Raw genomic sequence first — 16,008 nt, forward strand, 5'->3', positions numbered from 1 at the left:
AGAAGGATCGTCCTGGTAACCTGAATCAGCGGGTGACCCGGTCGGGACCTGGACCAGCGTGGTCCCTGAAGACTCGCTCCCTCCAAACTCTGCAATGTGTTCCAGTTGTGCCAAAGCCCCGTGGACCCTGAACTTCTCAGTGAGCCTTTCAACCGATATGTAATGTTAACAGACTTCTTCACAAAGACTTTAATCGGTAAAAAAAAAAAAAAAATGCATGGGTTTCAGGAGGCATCAGTTGGGGTGTTCAAATGTATGCAGTCAAATTGAGGTGGACTTATTTAGGTTCATTAATCATTTTGCTTGAAAAATGCATTAACGATGCAACAAGTCTGACATTTATGCCGCTGATATTTTGGTTTTAATATCTTCAAGACCTGCAAAAAAGGTGTGCCGAATTTTTATATCCACTGTTTAAAAGCATAGATTTAATTATTTGTTGTTTATTTGTGCTACTTTTATACAGAAATGCCTCTTTCCTGCTTTCTAAATTTCGTTTTAAACGCACAACTTAGTTTTGAGAGTATTTTCACAAAGTCATTTGCACCAACAGTGAATTTTTAAATCAGTCCATCCAAAACTACTCGCCATCTGCGCCCTCTGGTGGCCAAAAATCAAAATGACAAACCAAGACTACAGAAAAGAAATAAATAAAATGAATGAAAAAACGACAACGCATCCCCAACACCAAAATTGAACCTTTTTTTTTTTCAATTTGAAGTTTAATGTTAATTCCATGCTGTGTTTCAGTAAGAATACAGATGGTACTTGTGGCTCCGGTGAGAATATCCAGTAGTACAAATCAGATTCACGTTACACTGAACAGAAGGAAGAGAAGAAATGAGAGAAGAGACGAGACGAGGAAACCTGAAAGAGTTGGCGGAGTAAGGATACAGCAGGCCTCCGTTTCCCAAACTTGTTTTAGTTTTATAGTGCCAATGCAAAAACTGCATTACATTACAATCAAGAGTGTTGAGCATTCCCCTCCCACACACGCACACACACATGCACGCACCAACACACGCACACACTCACTGTTAAAAAGCCATTACCTAACTATCTGCCATTAGCGAAAGCGCTGCAGCCTCCCAGCAACGATACTCGGCCCGATGGTGGACGTAGGACAGGTCAGCGATGCTCAGAAGGGGACATTCTGGTGTTTGTCTCGAAAACAAATACTGATGAGCTCTGGTTGCAGCAGGTTTCGTAACCATAAAGCAAAGAGGGCACTTAGTTCTTGCTAAAAGCATCCCTTTTCAGTCTTCCACCGCTGCTATGTTCCCTAAATATGATGACTACGGTCTTTCAGAATCTGACAGCACGGAGAAAGACGCCGGTCATGAACACGCACACACAGGAAAACCAGTTAAGCGTCGTCTTTAAATAAACTCTTGCATACGTGTGTTACAAACACAGGCAAGCACACTTGGCAACAGATGATACAGCAACGTAAAGCAAAGTAAAAACAGTAAAAGAGGACATGAACCTTAAAGGGAACGAGTGGCAGGAGGAGGAAAGACCCTGGGTAGCGGAAACAAGGACCGGAGTGGACAGGGGGGGCAACGTGCATATGGGGAGGAAGGGGGAGACGGGGAGGTAGAAAGAGGACGACGATGGAGGGATGGAGCAAGAGAGGGCTGAAGAATAACCCAGCTGTAAAGTGGAGCTGGGGAAAAGAGGGAGTGCTGGGAGGAGGAGGAGGAAGAAGAAGAGGAGGGCTCTTCTGTGTTGTTCAGTCTCACTGGGCTTCGTCCTCTGCATCTTGCAGTGCTTCTTTGTTCTGTTCTTCACCTGAGGAGGAAGAAGACAACCGTCACTGGGGTCAAAGTGAAGCTGCAGACCGAGAGACCCCGACACCAAAGAGATCCCAGCACCGGGGGGCATATTTCATTTTATCTAAACTTTTAGGAAATGTGTTTTTTTTTATCTCTCATGGTCTCATCTCATTATTGGTTTAAATAGCATGAAATACTTTGGAGTCCTGTCCTCCGTATGTCTTTGTAGATGAGACATTGTGCTGCAGAGGACGTCACTATGGGGCGGCTCCACAAGCAAATAACCGTAATCTTCTTTGATTTCACGTTAAAATGTTCAACTTTACAGCAGAAATGGAGATATTTACAGCCTGGTACACGGCTTCGGTCTCCGAACTAGATGTCACGTCTGCGGTGACGTACGGGCGGGTGAACTTAAAAAAAACCCACAGGTTCATCCATAATTAGGGGATTTTACTGCTGTTTTGGAAGGTTTCAAGTGGGCGGGGGCCGTCTTATTTTATTTAACTTCTGCATCTTTACACCCCGCTCACGTTTGGTCATTTTTCCTTTAAGTAAAAAAAAAAAAAAAAAAGACTCAGAAAACTCATAAAACCGACCAAAATTGTCATGTAAATACACATGTTCACACAGATCTTTGTTGAAAATCACAGAGAAATAAAAGAAGCTGTTTTTCATTTTCCATTTTAAAAAGTAAAAGAAAAATGTGAATCTTTGAATGAACAACTGAAACTGTTAAAAAAAGCTATTTGATGCATAAATACAATAAATAACATTAAGACAAAAACTACAAAGTTGAGTAACTGTGGACATGCAGGTCAGTGTGTTTAGTCAGGCTGTAGTTGGTGTTAGTCGGGGGGGGTGGGGGGGGGCTCACAAGGGTTACCGTGGAGACGGTACAGCCTTCCATATAATGAAGAGGCACAAACAACAAAAGAGTAAACTTCATGATTAGAACAGAAACGGTACCAGCGCTCATTAGCGCCTCAGAAAGCTGGAGCCGCTGGAGACGGAGCAGCGACCGGCGCCGCCGCTGCACTTCATCTCTAATTAACACACTTCAATAACTCGCTCGCTGGCTTCTGTGTGTCGTGTCGCCCACGAGGAAACCGCTGTACCGCCTCGCAGGGCTGCGTTCGGTCAGACCCACCAGCACCGGCGAGGGAAGCTTTTCTCTTTTTTTTAAAACAAGGTGACATTTTACTCATTTATTCTCCGGACGGTCGATTTGCATTTCTCTCTGGTGGGGTAAATCAGCAACGACCCTGCAGGGGTTGCCTTAGGAAGCCTTTACGGGGCAAAAACTCTCCCTGGAGTAGGAGACGACGTTTCCAGTGCTAACCCTGAGCGCAGGCTCGCCGCAGCATCGCGCTAACGCTCCACGGACCAACAGTCTTCGTCATAGCTGCACAATAAGCCAGTTTTAGAGGTTCTGCAGAGGGATATTCATGCTGATGCAGAGCCCCAGCATCGTTGTGGCCTCTATTCCACGAGAAACACAAATCAGGCTCGAGTGCGTGGTCATAAGAAGCCGTAATTTGCATTTGTCTGGTTACTAATGGCGCTTTTTTACTAGTACCTACTCAGTGCGACTCGACTCGTCACGCCTCCACTCGCCACCCAGGTGAGAAGTGGGCGGGTTGGAGCGAAGCTGCTGCGACGTATTTGATTGTGTATCTAAACGGAGAAGACAACACTAAAGATGTAGAACCTGGAGGAGATGATATATGTGCTGCTTGGTCTGTGACTCGTGTTCGATATCAAGTAAAAAAATGAGAGTGAAAGAAGCTTCAAGAGGCGACCCTTTTTTTAAAAATTTTGTTTGTGTCGGCGCTGCTGAGAAATCAGCTGGGAGCCGCGAGTGACGGAGCTCCTGGTAGATCTTGTCGTTCCTTATCTCCCGTCTAGATCCCTTTTTAATTCTCTCCTCAGCCACCAGGTTTATGAACATCTGCACCTCAGAGTTGGATCACCAAACAGACGTTTGCACTGCCATTGCCTGTCGGATAAAATTAACAAGAAGCCACAAGCTGCTCTTGCACTGATTCCTGCTTCCTGATTCAAAAGTCTGACGCCCCCCCGACCAACCAGTGGCGTGTATTGTGATGATGTCAGATCCAGGGCCGACTCAGCCGCTTAGAACCTCGGCAGAATAGATACAGAAAAAGTATCTACTCGGCCTCGCCTCCACCCGCCTCAGCCCGTAGTGTAAAAGCGCAAAACGGGGGCGAGTGGAGTCGCGCTGAGTAGGTACTAGTGTAAAAGCGCCATAAGCAACATGTCCGGCAGGGGGCGGTGAAGAGTCAACTACTGAGGCAGAGAAACACAGCAACCGTCAACCAAGTTGCTTAATTTGCACCTTTTCTGAGTCAGAGGAACCAACAACAGCGGCACAAAGAGAACATTGTACTTTAGGATGTCAGCTTTTTTGCCATTTTCTTGTGCCGAGTTAGACAATTGTAACACGGCAGCTCGATTTAGCTTCTAAAGCCAACGCGCCGAAGACGTCAGCCGCGTGAAACATTTTAAATTTGAGCGACGATGACCTGAAAGTTGGCAACGAGTCATTGGAGCTGGTTTAAGTATTCTGCGGTGGTGAGAAACACAATCTGGTCTGATTTAGTTTGTTTTTATAACCAACCGTGAACTTTAGAAAACTGAAAAGCACACAGGAGTCATGCACGTTCGTGTTCGAGGATGCGTCACAGCGAAGCCCCTTTCAAACATGTTTTAAATTCAATCAAATTGCTTCCCATCCGAGTGAGAACCTGGTGTTTTTTCATGATCTGGTGACATGTACACGTATTTCCTGCAGCGTTCCGCCGGCGTAAACAGACCCATCAGTAAGACGATGACGGATCCTGTTAATCACAGCGGGGTTGAAACTCCTTTTAGCTACTTTTCTGCAACATTTGGGCCAAATGAACCAGAAAAAAGCTCAAAAACTCACGATTGCAGCTGAAACTTGGGTGTTTTGTCCTCATTTAAATCCTGACGCTAAATTGGGTGGAACCTTCTGGTCCAGAACGCACCTGGTCGGGGTCCTATCTGACAACTGTGTGGTGTTCCCCACGGTTCAGTTTTGGAGACTTTGTCGTTTAACATCCACATGCTCCCATTCACTCAAATTATGAAAGAACTAAATGCGTTACCATACCTACGCAGTCGACACACGACTGTATGAACCCTCGCTCGAGGAGACTATGATCTATGACTAGACTATGATCCAATTCAAACTTTGATCAAATGCATTGTTCAAATTGAAGAATGGATGTGCCAGAATTTCCTCAGTTAAATGAAGACAAAACTGAAAAATAGTGTTTGGAGCTGAGGAAGAACGAATAAACGGCAACACAAAGCTTCATTTTTACGCTAGGACGACATGTGATTAGAAAACTGACTCTAAAACGACAAATGTAGATCAAACTGAGAAAAGCGGCACTTAAAGCTGCTTCCAACCGTAGGTGACCAGCTTCAGGACGGGATCGCCTTCACCGATCGATCAAGTCTCAAACGCTTGGGAGCTCGTGTCTGAAAGGGGCGTCTGAGGAATTAAAGATCTGCTTTCAGAGGCTGTGAAGGAGTTAGTGAAGGTGTGAGTAGGGGGAGGTGGAAAAGCCCAAGTCAGGAGGAATGACTTACAAAATACACTTGTACAATGCAGAAGAGGGGAGGAAGAGGACTGTCCTTAAGAATCTGAGAGGAATTAGGAGGAAGATGAGGTGTTAGAAGAAACGACAGACTATGAAACTAAAAGGAGTGAAGATTCAGATATTAGAGGAGGTTGGAGAACAACAGTCGTGTTTTTAATGAGCTATTAGTCTTTTATAGTCATCACATTTCCTGAGGTATGAATGAAACATTTAGGGCATGTTCTGATCAACGACTCCTTTCTCAGCCACGTCTTGACATTTCTCTTCCCAACAGCTGGTTTAAAAAAAACAAAAAAACAGCCTGCAATGAAACCGGCCCGGTTCTCAGGTATCTACGGGTCCGTTTACACGGCTGGCTCAAACCCGACAGATCGCCTCCTCCACTGGTTTTTCCAGTGTGCCTTCTGGTCTGTACCTGTGAAACATTGAAACGGTCCAGCTTTATCTGACATGCATCCGGACTTTTATCAACGGGAAAGTGTCCCAGGATGCATTTTGAGTCATGTGAGGATATAGGTTCTTGAGATAAACCTGGGTCGGGTTCCGTTCATTGATCTGATTCAGGTTATCCCAACCCTCGGAATAAGCAGGGTTTTCTAGCGCGTCTTCGAGTGAAAGTGTTTATGGGTTTCTCCACATGTGGAAGTGGGAGTTCAAGTGAAGTGGTTAACTCCTCCCTCTAAACCAGCTGTTCCAACAGAAATGTTAAGACACGGTTTTTAATGATACTTTTATGATGAAACGCGCTCAGAAACAAAATAAAAAACTATGTAAATAAAACAACAGAATCTATGTGAATGTCATCTTCCAGGGGCTGGTGATGCAGTCCTAAGAAGTCCACCCCACGTCTTCAAACATCTGGATTCTTATTTCTTATAAAAAACGACGTTGATAAAAACACAAGCATCCACCTCCGTCTTTAACTTTAATGCAACACATTTCCTTAAATATAGAAACACGGATTTATGCGTTTATAACTGAAATACCCGTACATTTTTTAAAAATGTGCAAGTTTTTCAAATGCATCTGTTCTTTTTGGTTTTTACGTGTGGAAGGTCCGAAGTAGAAAACTTTTTGCACACTGGATTTGCAGAAAGGTGCGTTGGAGGAGGAAAGCTGCAGCCAAATTTAAAAAGAAAACTCCCGCACACCTTCTTCTCACCGTACACTGTGTTTATTAGGCCAACGTTTCGGTCATAGACCTTTTTCAAGGCATTTTTAAATTTGGTTTTTACGTGTAAAATGACAGAAAATGTCAGTTTTTACTCATCAGCGTCTCTGACATGAAGAGGGGATGAAAGAGAACGGGCAGGACTTTTATATAGTTGAAAAAATAAATAAATAGAACAAGCATCATGCATCCCCAACAGGCCCTGGGAAAGCTTTAATGCTTTTCTCACCGTCTCCCTGAACGTCTGAGGTCCATAGTGTCAAGTTGTCACGTAGCAACTGCATGATAAGTGTTGAGTCTTTATAGCTTTCCTCGCTCAGCGTGTCCAGTTCTGCGATGGCGTTGTCAAATGCTTCCTTCGCCAGCCTGTCGGCAGAGAAGATGCAACGCTCACACCGGACACTTTTTCCACACAAAATACACCAACATGACCCCCCAAAACAGCAAAACAACAAAAACATCCCAGTGGGTTTCAACATTAACAAAGAGAGTCAAGTTAAAGTTGCAACCTAAATCCAATCCATCGGCTCCATGACAACCACAGGTGAGTTTTTTTTGTGTGTACATGACTCTCTCTTTAGGACTCTTGTATCCTGAAATGTGAATTTATGACGCAGTAGCACCTCTAACCACATGGTGGCACAGAACCGGTTCAAGCGTCTCCCTGTCCCAATACTCGCACTTCCACCCTCCCGCCCCTCATTTGCGTGTTCACGATGACGGGTGCGAGTGCGTAGGGTGTCCCATTTCTCCAGAGCGGTCTGATCCACACTTCACCGTAGCCTACATCCATGCAGACTTCAGCGAAGCATATTGCCAAGAATTATTTGTGGTATAACCCAAACGGCAGAAAAATGGCTGCATCTGCGGATCCTGTGCCAAATAAATGTGCATTTAAGTGAAAGTGTTGAAATATTTTAACTTTCTTACGCTGTATATGTGTAAATACAATCAAGGTTTGCTATGTTCCCTGGGAAGAAGCATAAATATCTGATGAAACATTACCTTCAATTGTGCAGCGGTATTTACCGACATTCTATGCTAACAATTTCATAACTTAAAAAAAAAATAAAAAATCATTCATATAACATCCCATTTAAACTTTTCACTTGTACAATGAATTTGGAATCTATAAAAACTAAAGTATAACATAAAACTCTACATTTACAATAAAATCATACAGCTGGCTCGTATAAATTACTTATAACCAATATACATTTATTTTAACAGGGTCTGATGAAATTACTTTGTTTTATTAGGTTTAGGTCTGAGAATGACCATCTCTTCACTGGACACAGGAAAGCCTCAACTCAAGTGGATGACGTAAACCCCATTGTCCCAATTCTGCCATTTTTGCACGCTTGCAACCTCCGCACTCGAACACTTAAGCGCACTTCAAACAAGTGCACACTTCGTAGGAGTGTAGGGTGCAGCCTGGGTATTGGGACGGGGACGAAGTGGTGTTAAAAGTCACACCCACTCATTAGCATTCAACAGGTATGTCTGCCCCCTTGTGGTCAGAAGTGGGAAAGCAGCTTTAAGAACAGTCCTCAATGTTTATACAAATGATTTTATTAAATTAAATTCCAAATTATTATTGTGATTATAGATTTTAGAAGCATTTTATGAAGATCAAGTTCTCAGATCCCATTTCTGAGTTTCATGTTTGATTTTTGACTCGACCTCCAAAGATCCGGCGCACACATACATGGACGTCACACCTTTTATCGTCTATGTCATAATATTCAACAAGGTCTATGGAGGTTAAATGTTAACTGGTTTGTACAGACAGATCACTGTGAAGCTTAAATTTAAGGGGGACCACCTGGACTGCCAAACACCCACCTGCAGGCACGATCTGGCGAGTTGAGGATTTCGTAATAGAAAACAGAGAAGTTGAGGGCCAGTCCCAGGCGGATGGGGTGCGTTGGAGGGAGTTCGATCATGGCGATGTCGCTGGCGGCCTTGTAAGCTACCAGACTGTTCTCAGCTGCCTCCTTCCTGTCGTTGCCCGTGGCGAACTCTGCCAGGTACCTGTGGTAATCTCCCTTCCTGAGCGGAGGACAGACACACATCGGTCAGATCAGGTTTCCCACAAACATCAAATCAAAAGTCCTGTAAAATGTAGCCAAAGCTCAACTATGTCCACATCTATGTCTCAGATTACTGGAGGTTTTTCTCACAAAAGTGAGTCTTTTAAAAAACAAATATAAAAGCGCTACAGCTCAGAGTCCATAACTTAGAAGAAGACTGAACTTGTTAAGTAGAAACGTCTTCTCATAAAAGCCTATAGTATAGGAGAGTTGATCGGCTTTAACACCCAGATGCATGCTGGGAAAAAACCAAACCATAGTCTGACAGCTGATGTTTGGTTGGACAAACGGTCCAAAGCTCGGAAACAAATCCACCAAAACGCGCCTGAAAAGGAAGTGAATGGGCTGCTTCAAAACTGACATTTTATCCCACTCGGCTTTTCTGCACCGACCCAAAGAAGATGGGAAAAGCCTGGTCTTTAACACAAGCCTCCAGAAAGACCGGGAAAAGGGGGAAATGTTCTGCAGAGAACCGCCGGTATGTGAGGTTCTGTGACGGCCCTCCTCAAAGCCGCCGCAAGACCCAGAGAAAAACGCCCCAAAACCTCGACGAACAGAAACTTTTATGAGGAAGAAAAAGCTAAAATTCGTCACTGCTGCTAAAACCAGATCTAAAACCAACCGAGTCGTGGGGGTACTTTGTATTGCCCACAAGATTCTCCTTTTTGGCTCATTTCTGTTAAATAATTATACATTTATGAAAAGTTTCATGTTGTTTGCTTGAGTTGGTGTTTTTCCAACACTACAAATACAAACAGATGATTTTTTTAAATACAATTTTAATCTAATATATATATATATATATATATATATATATATATATATATATATATATATATATATATATATATATATAATAAATGTATATGATGTATTAAAATATATATTATATATATTAAAAATGCATATATATGCCTTAGATTTTTACCAACTTGGTATTAGCCATTAATATATATGCAGACAAAATAAATATATATATATATATATATATATATATATATATATATAAAATTTTAATTTATTTCCCTTCAGGGATTAATAAAAGTATTTTAAATGTATCTTTTTACACATCAAACTGCAGGATTCATGACGCTAAGTCTTGCAGGTGATGGTGGGAACGCGTTACCTCTCAGAAACACAAATACATACGTACATTTTGTAGTAGAAAACCTTCGATTCTCCCGTGGTTGCAGCTAAAATGAGGTGCTTGTCCAGTACATCCAGGATGTCGTTGCAGATTGATTTCAGTTCTTTCTCAACCTGAGGACCAAAAAATACAAATTAATTCAATGATTAAAATAAACAAATCACTGAAATCGTCCGATTGCGTCTACGAGAACTCAGCTCGAGTCAGAAGTCTGGCCTTTGCGGCTTAAAAAGACGAGTTCGGGGGTTCGGGAGGCAGGTTATAGGAGGGAACCAGCAACTTCAAATCTATGCTACTCTCATCTACGAGGGTGTGAACAAGTCTGACCGTTTTCCTGTATTCGCGGATCATCTTCAGTTTGTCTTCTCCGCCCTTGTTTTCTTCTTTCTGTTCGAGGCTGCTGATTATCCTCCACGAGGCTCGCCTGGCCCCGATCACGTTCTTGTACGCTACCGACAGCAGGTTCCTCTCCTCCACCGTCAACTCCACGTCCATGCCGGCCACCTTCTTCATCGACTCCACCATTTCTGAAAAAAGGAGGGTTGAATTGATGTAAAATAACATCAGGATTGATTAACTGAGTACTACCCGCTGGCGAGCGCTGCGGTAACATTCCCGTACGTCTCTGAACGCAGCCGCTGGCGACAGGAAACAAAACACCCAAGGGTTATAAAGTTTGAAGAAACATTCTGGAGTTAAATGAAAACTTTTGTCGGGGAACAAAAACCTTGGAATCAGAGACGTTTCAAGCTGGTGCAGAAGGCCACCGGCCACCGCAGGAGTTTACTGCTATTTTAAGCCTCTAACACGACTCAAAAATGTGACACGCGCAACCAGAGAACCTCAATGTCTCCAGACCCCGGCTCTGCTCTCAGTTTGGGCGTACTGATAATTAGACCAGTATATTTCAGATGGAAGAACCTTAAAAACGATGTCACGTAACTAGAGAAGCCCACCTTTATAGAGCACATGACCATCAAATACCAGACCGGACTTCACATTTCAGCTTAACACAAAGTAGTTACGTTCACAGATGCTCGGATCCTTTTTGACTATTTCTTTAATGAAAGTATTTTTCATTTAGTGCTCAGACAAGATTAAACGCTTCAGCCACTTGCTGACAAGGCAGTAAGAAGAACGTTGGTCTGCGATATCTGCAGTGCAGAAAAAGCTTTTTGTTATCTCCCTGAAACCTTTTAGAGCACTTTACTAAGGCCGTCCCATGAATACCGCAACCGGAGGGAGTGGAGCTTCGTCACGCCAGTAACCCACTAATACCGGCTTTTACCACATGTGGACGGATGCTCGGACCCCGGCCAAGACTCCGAACCGTTCTACTGAGCTCCGGTGTGAGTTATTTCTGCAGGACTCTCACCTTCTACATGATTTGACATCCTTTGGTGTGAAACAAGAAGATTCAGGGGTGAAAGAGCAGAAATAAAATAATGACTGTGCTTCCTGTTGGCTGGTCAGCCGATGAAGTTGCAGCTAAACGAAGAAGAAAGGAACAAATTTGATTGGCTGTTTACGCCATCATGAATGGAGCTGGATTATTATCAGTACCCGCCCGCAGGATGGCGTTTTATCTGAACGTAGTCTTTATAAAGTTAGAATTTTTGCAGTTCATTCGCTGTGTAACAGGTGCAAAAATCATGCTACTCTACATTAACTCTGATCAAATCTGTGCAAACATCCTTGTTTCAAGTGTCGCCACTGAACATCTGAAACAAAGACTAACGGGACACCAGTTTGCTTGGTCCGGGAGACGCGTTGAGTTTGTGTGGTTGGCCGCTGGACCTCCGCTGGCCGGGTCCTGAAATGACCCGAAAGTGACTCCCAGCTCCTTCAACGCGTTCCCACCGGGGGAGCTGCCAGAGGATAGTCCTCATGTCGAAAGTCGCCGCAGGTGAAATCAGATATTCCTAAACCTAAAATAGAACCAGAGTGGGCGCGTCCCAGCCGGGTTTCGTTGTTTCTTCTTGTTTCACTCATTTGTGCATTTTTGGATTAACCGGGACTGGGCGGAGTCAGCTCTGGACAACATGGCGTCCTTCAGAACCGCTAAAATGTAACCTTCAAACTGCCTCATTTAGTTCTTCCTCAATCATCGAGGCGTTTACGTCGGCGTGCTGAACGTTCACGTTATAGATCTCTAGTTTATATGATGTTTCATTTGTCAGGAAACGGTGTTGAGAAAACATTGTGTTAATGGATCCAACTATAGGGCTGCAAGGGGACCAACTGTTTTGTTCAACATCCCAACTCCACCCTAAGAGTAGGACGTGTTTGTTACGAGCACAGACGGGATGTTATCCACCGAAGCCGCCAGCAGCATGCCGGTGAAACCCGATACCTGCTCCAGGAGCCCCAACACCCGGCTTTCGCCGCATGTTCTCCACCTTGGGATGAACTCAAATCAAGCCAATGGCCGAGCTTTTAACGTGTTTTATTTCCTTCAGAATACAAACTGTTCAGATTCCCTTCACCACTGTAAAAGATTAGGCCTCTCCAATCCCCGTCTGGACATGGAGAGAGCAGTCATTTCATTTGTCCGGAGAGATTCCTGGACGGGGATAACAAAAGGTTTTTACGCTTAACGTGTCCAGTGGAGCCTGAAAAGGTACATTCCAGTTATGTAACCGACTCCGGCTCCTTGACTACAGGACAACAAACATCCCCTGCTCTTCTTCATCCTCGGCCTCTCGCTGCTGGAGCTGATCTTTTGGTGGACTGATTAAGCGGATCACCTGTTTTCTTTTTGTTCTGTTTATGAAGTACACTTTTGAAGACTGCAGTCTGACCTTTACCATCATAATCCAGGTCTGTCTGGAGCCTGACGCTATGTAGTCCGGCCTTTCTGCATGGAGGTGTAACCACTTTTGGAGCCCCCGAGTGGTCATTTGAGGAACTGCAGTGTTTCATATTTTGTTTTAAAGCTGGTGCCAGTAAGATTTCATCACACCATACTCTGACTAAAACTCCACTTCTGAACATCTTTTTTGTTTTTTTGGATCTTTGTTCAACGTCCGTCCCCCCCTGGGATCAACGCTTATTATAGTGACACCTGAAAGACACAACTGGCTAAAAATAGCTGTTTATTTATAAGCTCATCAGTCCATCCCTGTGCATCTTTAAGTGTAGATCTCATTTATCTTGCTGTCAGATCAATATTGCTATTGCAAAGAGACTGGGCGCCAGTATGAAGCAAGATCTCCAAGACGACGCGTACGAGGCGCACTGCACAGAGCAGCACGGTTTAACCGTAAATGTGGAAAATGCAACGGCGTCGACTTCTTATTGTGCGGAAAGTGCTTTAAACGGATCTGAGAAGTGCACGAGGAGACTGTTCACGCTGCCGTTTTCAAGTGTTAGTGCTGTTTTACATCAGTATAAATGGTCCAGGTGACAAAGTGAACTAAAAATCCATCAACGTTGAGTAGTGCACCAAACTAAAAGGAAATCTAATGAACAACAAAAAACAAAAAAGATGCAGAGTGTGCGCCGCAGGTTGCGCCGCAATGAGCACCCCACGCCGTGCCTGATGTGCACCTCCCAAAAATTGTAACTACGCGTCAAGAGGTCGCAGACCAAACGCAGACCGAGAGGGCTGTGATTGTTTTGCTTGGTAGCAACGCATTTACGCATTTCCGGACGGCGTCGCGGCAGCGGCGTGTGCTCTGCGTTGGTGTAGCGCAGAACCATAATCCAGGCTTTAGTGTAAAGCTTGAGTTATGGTTCTGCGTCAAAACAACGCCGTGTGGTACGCGTCGACGCAGACCACACACCGTCACTGACGTGCACCTCCCGAAAATTGTAACTACGCGTCGAGGCGACGCAGACCACATGCAGACTGAGAGGGCTGTGATTGGTTCGCTTGGAACGCATTTCCGGTTTGAAGCAGTAGTGAACTTTCAGCGCTCTTTTCTTCGTGTATGTGATTTTTTTTTGTGGTTTGGTTTTTTGCACAATAGTTGTCCTTATCTCTTTGATTCACTGTGACCGGAAAAAGTCGGATAAACCATTCAGGAAAAGATCGCTAACTAGCGGTCGCGGGGGGTACTGCACCGCGACAAAATGGAGTGACGGAGAAGTCCGAAGGGTTCACGACGGCGTCACGACGGCGTCACGACGACAGCGTGTGCTCTGCGTTGGTTTGACGCAGTACCATAATTCAGGCTTAAGCCAGTGGTTCTCAATTCCGGTCCTCGTGGGCCCCTGTCCTGCATGTTTTAGATGTTACCCTGCTTCAGCACCGTGATACAAGTACCTGTGTCGTCATCAGAGTTGTGCAGACCTTGGTGACAAGCTCATGAGGACCATAAATTAGAATCAGGTGTGTTGGTGCAGGGAAACATCTAAAACATGCAGGACAGTGGCCCACGAGGACCAGGATTGAGAACCACTGGTGTAAGCTAAGGCCCTGTTTACACGTAGCAAAAACAGAGGCGTTTTCATGCGTTTTGGCCGTTCGTTTACACAAAAACGCAGCTCAAAGCCCCCAAAAACGATCATTTCTGAAAACTCCGGCCAAAGTGGAGATTTTCAAAAACTCAGTTTTCACGTTTGCGTCTAAACAGAGGAACACGGAGGAAAACGGAGGAAAACGGAGATTTAAGCTTCAGAACGTCACATTATGCACCAGAAACTCACCAGCGCCATGTGTGCGACCTGTGTTTACAATTTGTTTGGCCACCGTCAATATTTTCTTGTATTTTACCTGTTTAATATTCTAAAGTCACTCTTCTCTGTCACTCCAAACGAAATACTCTCGTTCCGTCTTGGAAGTAAAGCCTGAATTATGGTCCCGCGTTAAATCGACGCAGAGCCTACGGCGTAGGGTACGCGGCGATGCGCGCCGTACGGTGTGTGTCGCCGCGTACCCTACGCCGTAGGCTCTGCGTTGGTGTAACGCGGAAGCATAAATCAGCCTTAACTGGAAGTTACACGTGTCATTTGTTGATGTTTTTTCCAGGATTCTGATTGGCTGGCATGACGTTAACAGCGTTTTCATGCGGGTCCGTGTAAACGAGGATATTTTTGAAAACGTAGAGGGGAAAATATCCGTTTTTGTAAATACCAAGCTACGTGTAAACGTGGCCTAAGACAACAAAGCTAAAATAGCCAAATTTTATTGGCCTAAGGTGGGCGTGTTGCCTGCTCGGTCCACCCACCACCATCACTGCACCAAGGGAACATCACTCTTCAGGATAGTCGTGACGTCACATGGATGTTGTCCAGCTCTTCTTGTACTGTCTCTGATTGTAGTTATAAAGACGAGATTGAAAGGGGTACTGTTTCTCTTAGGTGGCTGTGTTGCATGAAACATTTCATTGAGATTCGGGAAGCAGTTTCAATTTTAAGGCAACATCCTGCACCAGAAAGCACGATAAAACCCTTACACACTCTTATATAGAAAAGGAAAAATGGTGGAGGCGGCGTGTAACTGAGATCTGCTGCTGCTTGTTGCATTAAAGAGCTCCCCGTTGTGTCAGTAGAAAAAAGAACATTCATTTACAGTTCACTCTCAAAAGGGTGTGGGTGCTTGCTGCATTTTTAAGTGGCTATTGGGTGTCACGCGTGTCGGGATCGAAGAAAGGCTAAGCAGCTAAGTAGCTAACTAACGCGAGCAGGGGGGGGACTAGTTTATCTCAGCGCGTCACGGACATTAATGTTTGCTGGAGACGAGAGCCCACGACGGGGCACGCTGGTCGGACAGCCGGGCTGTGACCCCCCCATGTGGAATGAAAACAGCTAATTTAAACGCTTTTGTTTGAGGGAGAACCCTCCGCCATCTTGTCTGCTCTCCCCCCCCAGCAACACATCCATGTGAGCCGCTTCACCTGCGTCTCCGGCGGAGGGACACGGGGGGACGCGGAGGGAGCGAAGGGGCCCGAGCCCGTCTGCAGTGACCGCTGCACGTCCACCGCCTTACCGTCGTATCTCTCCGCCTGCTCGGCGAGCTTCGCCTGGTATACGAGGTTGTCTCTGTCCGCCATGGTGCTCTGGTGGCGAGGCTGCTTCTAGGCTAGCGGCCGCTCGGCGATTCCTGGGGTGGGGTGGGGTGGTAAGGTGGGGGGGTGGACCAGCAGCAGTACCGTCGCTCCGCCGAGCCGAAGACCCACCGGCAGCACTGGCGTAAAGATGGCGGCGCCGCTCCATCCGGGAAATC

General features: G+C 45.0%; 1 protein-coding gene across 2 annotated transcripts; it reads right to left on the reverse strand.

Annotated features, from left to right (window-relative positions):
• Positions 1–693: 693 nt before the first annotated feature.
• On the reverse strand, positions 694–15,984 carry LOC133459932 (14-3-3 protein epsilon). Of its 2 annotated transcripts, XM_061740336.1 has the most exons (7): positions 15,772–15,984; positions 10,167–10,366; positions 9,846–9,952; positions 8,445–8,651; positions 6,829–6,965; positions 5,418–5,471; positions 694–1,791 (listed from the first exon to the last, which is right to left on the reverse strand). In XM_061740336.1, the coding sequence occupies exons 1-6, from the start codon at positions 15,833–15,835 to the stop codon at positions 5,464–5,466; spliced, it is 723 nt and encodes a 240-aa protein (XP_061596320.1). In that variant the 5' UTR covers positions 15,836–15,984; the 3' UTR covers positions 694–1,791; positions 5,418–5,463. The 2 variants fall into 2 exon arrangements, with proteins under 2 accessions (XP_061596320.1, XP_061596319.1); XM_061740335.1 differs by lacking the exon at positions 5,418–5,471 and having other exon boundaries at positions 15,772–15,982.
• Between the last annotated feature and the right edge of the window lie 24 nt (positions 15,985–16,008).

This window comes from Cololabis saira, chromosome 14 (assembly GCF_033807715.1).
Source record: "Cololabis saira isolate AMF1-May2022 chromosome 14, fColSai1.1, whole genome shotgun sequence".
In the NCBI taxonomy this organism is placed as follows: Eukaryota; Metazoa; Chordata; class Actinopteri; order Beloniformes; family Belonidae; genus Cololabis; species Cololabis saira.

Coding starts and splice junctions, on each gene's coding strand:
- LOC133459932 (XM_061740335.1), bottom strand. CDS start 15,835: ATGGCGGACAGAGACAACCTCGTATACCAGGCGAAGCTCGCCGAGCAG. Junction 6,966..8,444: donor TCGCCAGATCGTGCCTGCAG/GTGGGTGTTTGG, acceptor CTCTGCCGACAG/GCTGGCGAAGGAAGCATTTG. Junction 1,792..6,828: donor CTCAGACGTTCAGGGAGACG/GTGAGAAAAGCA, acceptor CTTCCTCCTCAG/GTGAAGAACAGAACAAAGAA.